At 48.7% G+C, this 15,969-nt stretch overlaps 1 protein-coding gene across 2 annotated transcripts in view; it reads left to right on the top strand.

The window, feature by feature from the left end:
- The window catches only part of GARS1 (glycyl-tRNA synthetase 1), a 41,424-nt gene extending 30,265 nt beyond the window's left edge, over positions 1 to 11,159 (top strand). For both annotated transcript variants that reach the window (XM_075558219.1, XM_075558218.1), the window contains exons 13-17: positions 3,173 to 3,258; positions 5,127 to 5,236; positions 8,819 to 8,912; positions 9,536 to 9,726; positions 10,860 to 11,159. In XM_075558219.1, the coding sequence (XP_075414334.1) occupies positions 3,173 to 3,258; positions 5,127 to 5,236; positions 8,819 to 8,912; positions 9,536 to 9,726; positions 10,860 to 10,985 (607 nt within the window). In that variant the 3' untranslated portion in view covers positions 10,986 to 11,159. The remainder of the gene's footprint in view (positions 1 to 3,172; positions 3,259 to 5,126; positions 5,237 to 8,818; positions 8,913 to 9,535; positions 9,727 to 10,859) is intronic.
- Positions 11,160 to 15,969: the final 4,810 nt, after the last annotated feature.

Genomic DNA, 15,969 nt, shown 5'->3' with positions numbered 1-15,969 from the left:
CATAAAAGGTCAGATGTTTTAAAAAATGTTATTAAAAGATCAGTTTATTGGGGGCTGTTCCAGCTCTTATAATAGTCCATAAATCAATTGTATTGAGCATATTTGTACATGTTGCCACCATTATTTTCTTTTTTTTAAAATTTTATCAGGGGCTTCTACAACTCTTATAACCATCCATCCATACACCCATTGTGTCAAGCACATTTGTACATTCGTTGTCATCATCATTCTCAAAACATTTGCTTTCTACTTGAGACCTTCATATCGGCTGCTCATTTCCCCCTCCCTCCAAGGTCAAATATTTTATGACCTCACTTTATCTAAAAAGGCAAGGGAGAAAGAAACAAATGGGAGTTACTTTCAGAGAGACAGAAGCTCAGAGGAGGCATGCTGGCAAATCTGTCCCATTAGAAATGTCAACAGCAGGGCTCATAAATTTAAATCTACCCTGAAATGATATATTTGTAGGTGAATATAATATGAAAGATGTTTTTCCAAAGAGGACCTGATGCAAGGGCTTAAGTGGAGAGCAAATGCTTCGAAAATGATTAGGGCAAAGAATGTACAGATGTGCTCTATACAATTGATGTATGTATATGTATGGATTGTGATAAGAGTTGTATGAGCCCCTAATAAAATGTTTTAAAAAAAGATGATGGCAACATATGTACAAATGTGCTTGACACAATGGATTCATGCATGGATTGTGATAAGAGCTGTAAGTGCACCCAATAAAATGATTTTTAAATTAAATAAAAAGAAAAAAAATTAAATAAAAAGAAAGGTGTTTTTCCCTCGTTCAGTTATTTAAAAGGTAATGGATTATTTGTAGCAAAAGGAGATTCAATGTAACAAAAACGGCAATATGGAATTTATAATGTGGAAGTAATGCATACCTTCAGTAGCACAAGCAATAGGGAGGAATTGGGAATGTGCCTGCGTTCTACAGCAGTGGTATATCGTTGGAAGGTCGACTAGGATACAGGAGAAAGCACGTGGGAGACCTTTGGTCCTCCCCTGTGGAAGGCTCACTGGGGTAAAAGCAGTAAGTCAGGAGTGCAGATGAACTAGAACAACAGGAAGCATGCAGTCCAGGGGAAGGCAGGTGCAGAGGAAAAATGGACAGCTGACGGCACAGGCAGAAAACGGCCAGGCGGTAGATTCAGAAGCAACAGTATTCAGAAATCAATGAAACAATGATCTAAATACTCAAATTAATAGCACTGGGTATCAGCCTGGCTAAAAAATTCATGACCAAATTAATTACTGTTAATAGGAAACCCACTGTAATTATAATGACCCCAATAGGTTTAAAAGTAAGAGGATTTAAAAAAAATTATCATGCAAATACTAATCAGTAAAGTTTGGAGCAAGGAAAATTGAGACCAAAATGAACTCATAACGATACAGAGGTGAGTTCATTTAGAAGGCATGCCATCCCCAAATGTGCATGCAACTGAAAACATCAAAATATATGGACAACCGAGAGAATTGTAGGAAGTGCACAGGTTTATGGTTTTAGTTGGGAGATTTCTAGCCCTTCCCTCAATAACGGATAGAGTAACTGCACAAAGATTAATAGGAGTCTAGAAGACGCAACATCTGACCACCCTGACCTGATTACACGTAGGGAACCCCCCAACTAATGCCTGGCCCTTTACTGAAAGTTTGCTGACCGGCTGTTCAAACCCATTGGCAACTCCCAGGGAGAGAGGAGGCTTTGTGCTCCCGTCAAGCTGGAGCTGCCCGTGGGGTTGCACTGAGTGGGCCCTGACTCAGCGGCACAGGCTGGGTTGGGTACTCTGTGCATCAGGGGCCTTGGTGGTACAGTGTGAAGTACTGGGTCACAGACTGAAAGGCACTTCTGGCAGAAAGACCTGGTGATGTGCTCTCCAGGGGACTTAATAGTCCTGTAAGTCGTACGGGCCTTCGACGTTCACTCTCAAGTCACTGTGAGCTGCGGGCAGTCTGATCGCCGCAGGTCCGCTGTAGACAGCATCGAGTCCTGCTCAATGAGACACGCTTGTTCGACATCCGACAACAAGGCAGCCGGTTTCCTCGTGGGAAGCATTCTGTCACAGAGGTGGAGGCTTTGCCTGTTCGAGCTCTCTTGAAGCTGGGCCTGCTGTGTGCTTGGACTTTTCATAGAGAACATGCACGTGATACTGCTGTGGGTGTACAGGCACTTCAGACAGAACAGTGAAGACGGAGCTCTCGGTGGGAGCCCCCCACGGAGGCTGAGACAGCTGACTGCTAGAAGCTCGCGGCAGCTGTGCAGCTTCCGTGGCAGCCACGGGAGGGCTCCCTTCTCTCGCTGCTGAGCCTGCTGCCTGTGCGGTGCTTCCCAGGGAGCAGAAAGAGCCACAGTGAGACCTGGTCGGCTGAAGCTGAATGTGACAACAGCTGGTCAGGACTTGTCGGGAGCCTTATTGACATAGCAAACAGAATCATCAAACTTCCTACGAGATTTATGCTCAACTGTCAAAGTTTATTTGTATTAAGGTGACAAAGTGGTTCTTTCTTACATTTGTTTGGGCAGTTGTGAAACAATGTTTTTACCAGCAGGAATTAGGTACATTGGAGGGGTTCTTACCTTGATCTTGAATCCAGCGGAATTAATGTTTGTCAGTCATTGGTAGAAGCTTACAGAATATGGTGTGGTGCCATTGTTGAATAACCAGGATGGTAAACCAGCGAGAGCCAGAGTTCCATGAGACTCTTGTTTTCCCCTTTGATCAAAGCTCTCTGTAACGGAAAATATTTGACTGGTTGCACTTTGGGTGGCTTAACTGCAAGGTCAGCGGTTCAAAACCAGCAGCCACTCCGAGGGGAAAAGACAGGGTTTTGTATTCCCAGAAAGTACAGCCTCGGGAAACTCACAGGCCACTTCTACCCTGTCCTATAGGGTCGCTGAGTTGGAATCAACTCAGCAGCAGTAAGTTTGTTTGTTTGTTTGTTTGTTTTAATCTAATAAGTATCCACCTTATACACATTGTACTGTTCTTCATTTGCTATTTCTTTTAAAATAAGTTTTATTTAGCTCTAGCTCTTTTATCTGGTGAGTTCACCAAGTTAAATTATGCTTCAAGTGATAAACACGTGAACAATGAAATGCCTGTAAATTAAGCTATAAGAATGCATGTTTTGACTGATATGTTTTGTTTCTTTTTAGGGAATTTAATGTAGAAACTGAAGGAAAAACATTTCAGTTAACCAACGACATGGTCAGTGTGAAGAGATTCCAGAAAACACTACATGGTAAAGTTCTAACAATGAAAATTTCAAAGAAAGAAAAATATACCATTCCTTTTGTGTGTGGGTGTGTGGGGTAACTGTTTTTAACTATGATTTTTGCAGGAAATCTGAAGAGAAAGGGGGAAAAACTTAATGTCATAATATTCAATTTGTAGAATATTTTCAAGATATTTTGGGGGCTTTAAAAAAACATAATTGTGCTTGTTGCTGTGAGGTAGGTGCCTTCTAGTTGAGTCGAGTGCCCAGTGACTCCATAGGACAGCAGAACCGCCCCCCTAGCGTTTGTTTCCTAGACTGCAGTCTGTACCAGAGCAAGGGCCAGGCTCTTCTCCTTTAGCCGCCAAGTGCTTATCCCTTATGCCACCAGGGTGCCCTAGTCATACCCACACTGCCCTGCCTGCTAACACCACGGAGGTCAGCTGTTCAAGCCCAGCAGCCACTCCGAGGGAGAAAGATGAGCTGTCTGTTCTCATCAAGATTCATGGCGCGGGGGGACACACGAGTGTTCTGTGCTGGGAACTGGAATTGGCTACCTGGCAGTGGGTTTTCTGAATTTTGGTGAGAATGATTGATTATGCCAACTTCTATTTCTTAGGGCCTAGGGTATACGTGAAAAATATATTTATGATTTAAATTTTTGTTTCCTTCAAAATCTTATGGAAAATTCCTTTATTTCCTAAATAGTAGGAGTCAGCATCCTATTTGGATAAGCTTTCGGTAGGTGATCAAGGGTTCGTTTTGCAGAAGGAAGTCTGGATTGGAATGAGTGGACAGGAGGGAAGCTGGTGGTTAAGTGTGGAATCAGAGGTGGCAGCGTGGAGAGGCTGGGCCTGCCTTTGCTGCTGACGTGTGAGGCTGTGGCCAGGCTTCCTGAGCAGGGCAGTGATCGGAGCCAGAGGGGGCATTTTAGTCTCCCAGCAGCTATGTCAGAGCCGTCGTGCACCGTTACTCAACCTGTTTCAAAGCATGGACAGAAACCCCTTCCCCGATCATACTACTAAAATAGTCCTTACTTATCGAGAGAAAAGAAGCCGTTTCTCTTTGTTCTCCACACCCCTGTTGGTGATTTTTGGCTCCAGTTGTCCCATTTCCCATCAAACATCAACTCCCTAAGATCAAAGTTGCTTATTAGACCCGGTTAGTGTAAACCAAACCAAACACTGTCACCAAGTGGATGCCGACTCATAGCTACTGCATAGCACCGGGTAGAACTGCCCCTGAGATGTTTCTGAGTGGTAAGAGTGGGTGTTAACGTACGGTTAACATACTGGCCGGGTATGCCACAGGGTTATCTTGGGAGGAGTGCTGGAGCCACTTGCGTGCTGATTCCTAAGCAAATGCCTCTAGGGGCCTCCTGTGCCCAGCGCCTTAGGAATCCCATGGCATCACATGACTGTCTTGCAGCGCTCTCACCGAGATAGCAAGAACCCTTCCCCCCCTGCCCCCCCCCACACAAACGAAGTGACTCTGGTTGTGTGTTGGAGTTACTTTTGTTAATTCTTACTATCTGTGGGGGCAGGTTTGTAGTTCTAGCAGTCTTTGAGAGACTCTGGAGACGGGCAGGCAAGGCCGGGGGTGAGAGGACCGCGGCTGCTGTTTGCAGCTAGCTCACTCTCAGGCAGGACCTCTGGGACCTCGGTGTGTAGTTCCACTCCAGCTGAACAGCCGAGCGGACTCAGTGAACTTCCTCTTCAGTGGTGTCCTCGTTTTCATTTCCAGCAAGCAGTTTTAGGAATGTTCTGATTTCTTTGTCTCGATGTACAGAGATCAAAGTCCTTCAAGAATGGAAATACTTTAGCGTGCTAAGAATCGCTGAGAGGGTCTGAGGTGGGCTCTGTGAGGTGGTTACCGAGTTTCTGTCTCCTTTGCAGTGGAAGAAGTTGTTCCCAATGTAATCGAGCCCTCCTTTGGCCTGGGGAGGATCATGTACACCGTGTTCGAGCACACCTTCCGCGTACGCGAGGGGGACGAACAAAGGACGGTAAGCTCTCCTGGACCGGGGGGTGCTGTTCTCATACGGTGTCCGTAGAGGAGCTTCGCTGAAGTGCATTGAGGACTGGAATGATCAGCTAGGCGTTCCTTCTGATAACCCCCGGTGATGCCAGCGCTCCTCGCCTGCTGAACTCTGCAGAAACAGCACTTTCTGGCACCAGCTCATCTGAACTTTAGCATGGGTATATTTTTCTAGAAGCCATTTTTAAAGCGAAAACATCGCTGCCTGGTCCTCTCTACCCTGAGATAAGACATATTCAGGGATCTCCCTACTTATCCTTACTTAGCTATGATATGCTGTTGTCTTCAGAGAGTTGGCCTGGGAGCGGCATAGTAGGTGTTGTATTTAGCTGCTAACCACAAGGTCAGTGGTTTGAGCCCACCAGCCACTCCATAGGGGAAAGCTGAAACTGTCAAAGTATTCAGAAACCCAACGGGCTGGTCTCCTCTGTCCTGTGTGGTCCCAGGAGTCAGAATCTACTTGCAGGCAATGAATTTGGATTTTGGCATTTTCAGAAAGATGATATGGCTTGTGGAATTTGTCCCCAAAAGTTCTTTTTCTGTGTGGTGGTAAAGAATTCCAGGGAACCTCGTGTATACCATTCCCTGAGGTACTTGTTACCCAGTCACAATGCCGTTGCTGTCACCTGGGCTCTGGTTCCTGGCCGCCCCACACGTGTCTGAGCACAGCTGAGGTCCACAGGCGGTCCTCGGTGCATGGTTTCTTAGTGGCCTCTCAAGGCACCTCTGAGTGGACTCAGACACCCAACCTCTCTGTTTGCACCGCCCAGGCACTCGGGGTGCTTGCTCAAGATGTTCGTAGATTCTGTACCAGAAACAGCCCTGGGCACGGTGATTTCAAGTAGGGCTGCTAATTAAAACCACCAGCTTCTCGGAGAAAGACGGGGCTTTCTGCTCCTATAAGAAAGAGTTACAGTCTCCGAATCCCACAGGGGCAGTTCTACCCTGTCCTATAGGGTCACTGTGAGTCGGCATCAACTTGATGGCAGTGAGTTTGGTTTTGGTTTTGGTCCAGAAATATTGGTGCATTACACCAAAAAATCTGGGTGACTCTGATGTGAGAGACTGACACAAGATAAATTGAACTATAGTGAGTGTGTGTGGGGGGTTGCCTTTCCTAGTATCTAAAAGTATAGCTTAAGATAACATACACACGTCCTTATCAACTCCACAGGTTTTCTTTTGGCTCTGTGCCTTCACCTCTTATCCCCTCGTTCTGCCCGACTTCACCTCGGCTTGCAGCCAGTCGCTCATTTAGCTCCTAGGCCTGGAGTTGCAGGCAGATCCATCAGAAGCAGCGTGGCTGGGAGGGAGAGGTTGCCCGAGTCAGAGTCGGGACTCCATCGGGCTACAGCAGGAGTGTGCTGCCGTCCAGTTGGGCTGCAGCCCTGTAGTTCTCTCTAGGACCCCCCACCCACCGCACGCCAGTCGGTTCCAGCTCAGCCACCCAGTGGGGCGGCAGCAGTGACCCTGCAGGGTTTCCAAGGCTCTCCATCTTTATGGACCCACTCTGCTGCATCTCTCTCCACAGAGCAGCGGATGGGTGGGAACCATTGAGACTTTGTCGTCCTGTGCTTTAACCACTGTGCCACCAGGACACCCTTCTTTTTAGGACAATATGACCTTAAAACAGCGGTTCTCAACCTGTGGGTCTCGACCCCTTTGGGGGTCAAACGACCCTTTCACAGGGGTCGCCTAAGACCATTGGAAAACACGTTTCCGATGGTCTTGGGAACCGAGACACTGCTCCTTTATCATCTTCAGGCGGATGTGCCCACATATGAGTACCTGGCGTGAAGACTTACCTATGCTACACCATGCTTCAAGACAAACTTTCGTTTATTTGTCATTAGAGATAAATCTTGCACAATATATAATTACATATTGTTTTTGTGATGAATCACCATGCTTTAATCATGTTCAGTTTGTAACAATGAAAATACATCCTGCATATCAGATATTTACATGACGATTCATCACAGTAGCAAAATGACACTTCTGAAGTAGCAACGAAAATAGTTTTATGGTTGGGTGGTCACCACAGCACGAGGACCAGTATGAAAGGGCCGCGGCCTTAGGCAGGTGGAGAGCCTCTGCCTTAAAGAATGGCCTGGTGACTTCTTGGCGCCGCTCTTGTGCACAGTGCCACGCTGTGGGTGAGTGTAGCTCACAAAGAAGAGTGCTCTTGATCGCAGCCTTTGGGGGGCGGGCAGCGCTCCGTCATTCAGAGATAGCCAGCAACAAGGCTCGCTCCCCAGCACGCAGGCGGGAGGCGTGGCTTTTCGCGAGACGGTGATGCGCAGCTGAAGTTGTCCTGGTTAGAGGCCACGTTTACGTCAAGCTTTGCCTGCTAATTGTCTAAGAAAAGTTTTGTTTTAAAGATCTTCCTGCTGTTCTTCTAAATGTAATAATATTGATAAAACTAGAGATGGGGTAGAAATTTCATAAGGGCCAACCAAGAACAAATTTGACGGTGTCTGCAGTAGCTCGAGATTCCCATCACGAGGAAATTTGATTCGGGTGTAGCGCGCCGGCATGTTTTACAATTATCAGCACACCGTCTCTTCAGTCCATTTCCTGTACATTTGGCGCACAGACTGCAAATAAGATGAATAAATGTGCCTTTTCTACAAAGGCAGGTCACTGCTTCTCTGGAATTAAACAGTTGTAAGGTGGTGGAGAGGCATATACACATGAACTTGTGAGAGGACTGTGGCCGTCGTACAAAGCCTGTTGGGTCTTCCTGTGAGGTGTTTGCTGTTGCCCGGCGTTAAAGGCTAGCTAAGCTTTGGAAAGATTGTAGTCAGAGGGAAAATGAATTCTGAGTCACATAGTCAATGCCTCTGTGGGTTTGTTTTCGCACATCCTGGGCTCGGGTTTCCAGAGCAGCTCCAGAGGGTGATAGCATCTTTTCGCCCTTCCGCTCCGCTTTCTCTGCACACACATTTGTGAGCTGCTTGCATTTTCCCTTTCACTTGGTCTCTGCTGGTCGTAGATTCTTGAGTCTCCTGCAAGATCAGGTGGGATGTGTTTCTTGGGTTCAGAGAGATTTGGTAGGGAGAGTCTCCTGCAAGATCAGGTGGGGTGTGTCTCTTGGGTTCAGAGAGATTTGGTAGGGAGAGTCTCCTGCAAGATCTGGTGGGGTGTGTCTCTTGGGTTCAGAGAGATTTGGTAGGGAGAGTCTCCTGCAAGATCAGGTGGGATGTGTTTCTTGGGTTCAGAGAGATTTGGTAGGGACGTGCTTTAGGTGGCACCCAAGCAGCAGGCTTCTGTGTGATGCCAGACACTGGCGTTGCGTGCAGCAGCTTTCCCAGCAGAGCCGGCCCATCCAGATTCGGGCGGAGAGCCAGGGTGGCTCACTCTGGTTGTGGGTTTCCTGCTGCGTCTTCACCGTGCAGCTGCCTGGGGCTCGTTCCCTGGCGTTGTGCGATGAAGTGGTCGGACACCCACGGAACATGAAGCTCTCTTGGTTTGGGACGTGATGAGAACAAGGGGCTGGGTGGAGACTTATAAACTAACAGATGTCTTTCTTTTTTTAAACATTCTCTAGTTCTTCAGCTTTCCTGCTATCGTGGCGCCGTTCAAATGCTCCGTCCTTCCCCTGAGCCAGAACCAGGAGTTCGTGCCCTTCGTGAAGGAATTATGTAAGCACAGCTGAGTGATGGGTCGGCTTGAGGGGTAAGCCTCAAGCGCTTGGCATGTTAGGCCCCACGCTGTTCGTTGGCATTGCTTAGCCTCTGCCACCCCTCTTTGAGCGGCAGAGAGCACCATTGCCCGGGCGTGGCCTCCTTGACTTTGCCTGAGGCCCAGTAGGGCTCTCGCGCCGTAGCAAGGCTTGTCCCTGTCTCACTGTCCTGCCGCCCACCTCCGCAGAGCCTCCCTCGTGGAGTTTGCCTCTCGACTCGAGGTACAATCCTTGAGTCCACAGCAGGGTGGTGGGTAGGGGGCGACTCTCGTGATCCTCTGGTACAGGCTGCCTTCTGGAGTTGGGATTTGGGAAGAGGACAGTGAGTTGCTCGAGGTCATGCAGCTGGAGGCGGGCCGCCTGCTGAGTGGGCTCATCACCCCTCTGCAGCTCAGCCAGATGGAGGAGCCCCGAGGGAGGACTTGGGCTCCAGCAAGGACCGTAATTCCACACTCGACGGTATTCTTTCTTGGAGTGGTAGCACAATGCTCGCGTGCTAGCCTCTTTTTATAAGTTTCCTGAGCCTGTGAGATGGGTGTTCTGCATCTTTTCTATTTAATGTGCTTAACTTCTGTTGTGCAGCGGAGGCGCTGACCAGGAACGGGGTCTCTCACAAGGTGGACGATTCCTCGGGGTCCATCGGAAGACGGTACGCCAGGACTGATGAGATCGGTGTGGCTTTCGGCATCACCATCGACTTTGACACCGTGAACAAAACCCCTCACACCGCCACTCTGAGGGACCGGGACTCCATGCGGCAGATCAGGGCTGAGGTATCTATCTACCCTCTCGTTGGCACTGCCGGCGCTCAGAAATGTGCAGTGGTTCCTACTGGTTTCAGTTGGGTTTTGACGTACTTATGCCCACTTCCAGCCTTTTGTTTTTAATTTTAATAATAGCTTTGTATCAGACACAGTCTGATTTTCAAATCCCCTCGGCTTAATTTTGGAATCTCCATTAGCTCTCCTGTAATCTTGCAGAGCCATTTGAGTAGCTGTGGGCGCATCCCTGGGCAGTTCTTGCTTATTTGAGCAAGAGGTGTGCAGCTCACGAGGTAGTTGCCATGGCATTCTTGGCAGGCTTGGGGGCACGTAGGCATTTCCTATTTATATTTCCATGGAAATGTATACAAGTGTGTGTTCAGACTTGGCTATCTTAATCACGGGCAGGAAATAATGGCCAAGCAGACAGACGGGAGGAAGGGCTTATTGTATTAGCCACTAATGGACAACTGCCTAATGTGTTAATGCGGAGCAAGTGGTGGCCTGGAGTGCCTGTCAGTGCTCAGTTTGACCCCGAGAGTTCATAAGGAAACCCGAAGGTGAAGATGGCCTCTTCCAAAGGAGTGTATGTATGTGTGTACGAGGTCACAGGTCTCTGGCTAGTCTTTTACAACATCAGATGGCTGCCCTGGACCTGCATGCCCATCTGGCTGAGTTCTCAAGACCAGCAGCAGCATCACCTGGGAATTCACCCCAGTGCTGAGTCAGAAATGGAGGCAGGTGGGGGGCGGGTACCAGTTCTGATTCAACAAGGCCTCTAGGTGATTCTGGTGCACACTGCACTGTAGAGATGGCTGAGGAACCGCCTCCTTTGCTCAGAGTCTTCTTTGGCCCCTGTCTCGAGAGTGCAGTTCGGCAAACAGGCAGCAACATCAAGTGGCAGGGTGATGTGGAATCGACTAGAACGCTGGCTGTGTAGAGGAATGGAGCTGAAGAAGAACGGGAGCAAAGGCCTGGGGGGGGCGGGGGGCGGACGAGTGAGTGTGACTGCTTGGCAGTGGTGAGACACAGGATGAGACCGTGGGACACCAGTCTTTATTCAAATAGTGTTGGTTCGGGAGGGTCTTTCTGGTCAGACTCAACAAGTTGACTGATTCTTGGACTTCTCTTTGCTTGGACCGCAGATATCTGAACTCCCCGAGGTTATCTGCAGCCTGGCCAATGGCAGCATCACATGGGCGGATGTGGAGGCCAGGTATCCTCTGTTTGAAGGACAAGAGACTGGCAAAAAGGAGACTATGGAGGAGTGAGGATGCTGTTGAGGACTTCGGACCATTTGTGCTAGTAAATAAAATAACTCCTATCATGCCTCCTGTTCAGAACCCAGCGTTGTGAGCACACCAGGGGCTGTGTTCTCCTCTCCGTGGCCGCTCCACTTGGCCTTCCCATGTAAGACCCTCCATTAAAGTGGAAGGAACTCCGAACAGGGCGTGATCCAATTGCTTGTTTCTGCACTTGTACGTGGAAGCACCCATGACTTAGATGGCTCATGTGTGTGCAGCCCTCTCAGCTGTGCTGAGGTTCGACGTGCATGCCCTAAAACTGGAAGTGTGCAGCTCAGTGGTGCTCAGTGCATGTGTGGACTGGACAGTCATGGCAACCTCATGTTGGAATATTTCCATCACCCCAAAAAGAATTCCCCCTGCCCATCCCTGCTCATTCCCTGACTGCCTCCCTCTCTAGCTTCCTCTTTTCCAGGCAATTTGCTTATGTGGAATCATTCAATGTGTCAACACAGTGTTTGTTAGCACAGTGGGAGGACTTCATGTACTGCATTTTAATCAAAATTCTAGAAAAACCTCTGTCTCCCGGCAAGAAGTGTGAGCATGACAACACCTAGTGTGGTTTCTCAACCTGTGACCGACCCACAGGTGAAGCCTCTCCACCCTCGCACCCTCTTCTCAGAAAAGCTTTCCTCACTTTCTCAGAAAATGATTCACTGTGCTTGAGACAGCGGCTTCGCGGGGGGTAGGGGTGTTTGACTGTTTCTGGGAAGGGCTGGGGTCGTGGGGGGTGGCAGCAGCTGTGGGGGAGTGCCGGAGAAGGGGGGAGTGCCGGGGAAGGGGCCGGTGCAGTTTAAGGCTGCTCGCTGTAAGACCGTCTGCCCTGTGTCAGCTGCCAGCAGCCTCCCAGGTGGCGCACTGACAAAGTAGCCCTCGGAGTACGGTCTGCTGAGCAGTGGACCACTCACCCTGGATCTCCCCACCTTGCGGGAACCCAGCCATCTCTTCAGTCGTTTCAGCCCACAGCCCTCACGGTCAGGTTTCTGGCTCAGCGTCTGAGGAGCTGGACTGCACTGCCATTCCACTTGGGAGACGTGACCCTGTGTAAGGATGAAGGTTAGGGACATGCAACATTGATCTGTCATTGCTTGCAGCGTCAGGACCTGGCCTGGACACTGTGGGGGCTGGGTGCTCTTTGGTGTTGAGAGCAAGTAAAGTTGGGATCTCTGTGCTGCAGAACACCCCCCCCTCCACCCCCCAGTTCTTACATTTGTACATTGGTGACCACAGTGCTGGCAGAGGTGGAGCTTGGGCTTCGGGGGAGCCTGGAATGATTGAACAAACCTTCCAGGGTAGAAACTTGTCTTGAGGCTTTTGAATGCATTCGTTGCTAAATTAGAAGGAAGTCGACTTTAAATAAGGAGTCCTAGTGGCCTAATGGGTTGCATGTTGGGCTGCTAACCACAGATTCAGCAGTTCGAAAGCACCAGCTGCTCTAAGGGAGAAAGCTGAGCCTTTCTACCCCCGTAAAGCATGAGCCTTGGAAACCCACAGGGACTGGTTTGCTGTCTTATTCAGTTGCTTTGCCATGTGTCAGTTGACTTGATGACAGTGAGAGATTTTAAAGAAACCAAGCTGGCATTTCCCAGGGTCCCTCTAGCGCTGCATCTGATCTGCAGCTCCTCACGCCCAGGAGCCTTTCCTCTGTCCTGTCCCGGGAGTACCTCCAAACCGCTGCACCCCTCGGCACAGAGCAGAGCCGTGCCCGCACGCAGCATCCCGCCTCATCTGTCTCCCTCAGAGCAGCTGGTGGGCTGGAGCTGCCAGGCTCTGGGGAGACCCCCAACTCTTCCCCCCCCATTCATTTTATTGTGAGCTCTTAGATATCGCACTCCATAATTCAATCACATTGAGTAGTATTGTACAATTCCTGCCAGTCGGTTTCAAAACATTTTTTTTCTTGAACAAATTGATATCAGCTCTCCTTTTCCCCTCACCCAACCCACCCTCCTAGGAACCTGTGTGTGTATGTGTGTGTGTTGCATTGTACACCATCCAGTCTATTCGTTTGCATACAATTCTGTTGTTCGCTCCCTTTGAGTAGCCTCCCAACTCAACCCACTACTTCACCACGGTTCCTTAAATGCCTCTGTAGGTTAAGCAGCAACAAAACAGTCACTACCGTCTCAGATATGATGGACTCCGTAATGAACTCACTGCCATCGAGGCAATGCTGTAGGGCGGGGTAGAACTGCTCCTGAGAGTGTGACTCTTTACCGGAGCTGATAGTTCAGTCTTTCTCCTGAGGAGCTGCTGGTGTTTTCGAACTGCTGACCTTGTGATTAGCAGCCCAGTGACTATTACACCACTGCAGACATTCCTTTTCTTTCCCAAGGTGGTAATGCATGGTTTCTCCCAAAGAGAGCACCGCCTTCACTGAGACACTTCCCTGGTTGGGGATGACGGGCCAATAGCAGCCTTCTCGGTCTGTGTGGACCATATTCGCTTAGCTGAGTACAACGAGGCAGCTTTCTGAGCAAAGGCTCTACACCCCGAGTCTGGATGCACGTGCCTCTCGTATCCCAGCCTAGAGGGCATGTGAAGGCAGGGTCTTTCTGGTTTAATGCTGTTTGGGCCTCCTTTTTTGTCCTATTAAATAAACTTATTGCGCTAGCTAAACAAGAAAGAGCTGGAGAGAGCGTTGCCTCTCGGGGAAATGATTCCCACTCCTAGACAGCACTGTGGGTTAGGCATTGGGCTGCTAACCCCAAGGTCGGCATTTCAAATCCACCAGCCACTGTATGGGAGATAGAGAAGGCTGTTTGCTCCGGTAAAGATTCAGTCTCAGAAGCCCTGAGAGTTCCCCTCTGGCCTATAGACTCACCGTGAGTCAGAACTGACTCGACAGCAGTAGGTTTGGTTAGGGTTCGTCATTCTCCAAAAATAGGGAGGGCCACCTTCTAACTGGTTTCCCTGGGGTGTGCAGAGAACACAGCAGGCAGAGGCCTTCAACTGGGTGTCAGGCTGGAATTCTGGGCACTCAAACATACAGGGCATATGATATTGAGAACCAATTGCGTCCAGAATATTAGTGTTGTCAAAGAGTTCATCATAATTGCAAAATACTAAATACAGATAAAGACTGTTTTACTACGTCATCATATAAATCTAGATTCTATATTATATGCATCAGATGTCGTGTCCGGTGTTCCTTCTGACAAGAGCTTGCACCATTCCTGTGTTCAGTGAATCATCTGAAGCAGATTCATTCCCAACCATTACTTATTGTGCCCCTCTCTAGCTCACTGCCATCGATTCGATTTTGACTCATAGCCACCCTACATCTTCATGGGAGTGGAAAACCATCATTCTCCTGAGGAGCAGCAGCGAGGGGTGTTGAACTGCTGACCTTGCAGTTAGCAGGCCAATGCCTAACCACCACCCTGCCAGGGCCCCTTCACTGTGCCTTTAACCAGAATAAATCAGTGCTCATGGAAGCTGCAGTCAAGAGATCAAACAACACACTACATTGGGTAAATCTGCACAAGGCCACTTTAAAGTGCTGAAAAGCAAAGATGTTACTCTGAGGACAAAGAAGCGTCTGCCCCAAGGCATGATATTTTCAATTGCCTCAGGATTGTGAAAGTTAGACATTATATAAGACAAAAGAAGAATTGATGCATTTGAATTATGTGCTGGCAAAGAATATTGAAAGTACCCCAAGAAAAAAAAGTACCTCATTGCCTAAAGAACCAACAGATCAGTCTTAGAAAAGTACAGAATGCTCCTTACTTCATCTCACGTGGTTTGTACATGTTGGAGAAGGGCATCATGCTTGGCAAAGAACAGGAGCAGCAAAAGAGGAGGGCCCTCAAGACGAATTGACAGTGGCTGCATCGATGGGCTCAAACCTAAGAACAGCTGTGAGGGTATCACAAGACCAGGCGGTGTTATATATCGGGTAGTTGAGTCGGAACTGACTGGGCAGTACCTACAGAAGCAGCCAGGATCAAGTCCGTGCAATGCCAGCATGTGTCCACCAGTAGACTCACTCTTCCTAAGCGTGAGGTGCCCTGGAGAAAAATCGGAACTCGCGGCATAGAGCTGCCTTCAAATTAGCCCGCCACAAGGAAAAAGAGGCCTGGTGACGCAGTCATCAAAGCACTTACCTGCTACCGAAAAGGTCAGCGAAAGAGGTGGCAGTCTGCTTCCGTCCGGACAGACTTATGGTATTGGAAACCCTAGGCGGCGTTCCTCTACCTGTAGGGTCACTGTGTGTCAGAATCAATTTAATAGCTTTGCGGTTGGTTGCAAGGGGAAACTTTAAGATCATTTTATTAGGAGTTCATACAACTCTTATCACAATCCATACATACATCAATTGTGTAAAGCACATTTGTACATTCATTGCCCTCTTCATTCTCAAAACATTTGCTCTCCACCTAAGCCCCTGGCATCAACTCATTTCTTCCCCTCCCTCCCCCTACCCCCTCCCTCATGAACCCTTGATAATTTATAATTATTTTGTCACTTGATAATTTATCAATTATTCTGTCATATCTTGCTCTGTCCGACGTCTCCCTTTACCCACTTTTCTGTTGTCCGTCCCCCAGGGAGGAGGTTATATGTAGATCTTTTTAATCAGTTCCCCCTTTCCAACCCAACCTCCCTCCACTTCCCAGTACTCACGACTCACACCACTGGTCCTGAAGGGATCATCCACCCTGGATTCCCTGTGTTTCCAATTCCCATCTGTACCAGTGTGTATCCTCTGGTCTAGCCAGATTTGCAAGGTAGAATTCGGATCGTGGGGGGTGGGGGGTTGAAGCATTTAGGGACTAGAGGAAAGTTGTATGTTTCACCGTTGCTACATCGCACCCTGACTGGCTCTCTTCCCTGAGACTCTTGTGTAAGGGGATGTCCAGTGGCCTACAAATGGGCTTTGGGTCTCCACTCTGCACTCCCCACCTCATTCACAATGATAACATTTTTTGTTCTGATGATGCGTTAT

Source organism: Tenrec ecaudatus, chromosome 9 (assembly GCF_050624435.1).
Source record: "Tenrec ecaudatus isolate mTenEca1 chromosome 9, mTenEca1.hap1, whole genome shotgun sequence".
NCBI lineage: Eukaryota > Metazoa > Chordata > Mammalia > Afrosoricida > Tenrecidae > Tenrec > Tenrec ecaudatus.
The sequence above is the reverse complement of the archived record's forward strand: the minus strand, read 5'-3'. Positions and strand labels throughout refer to the sequence as shown.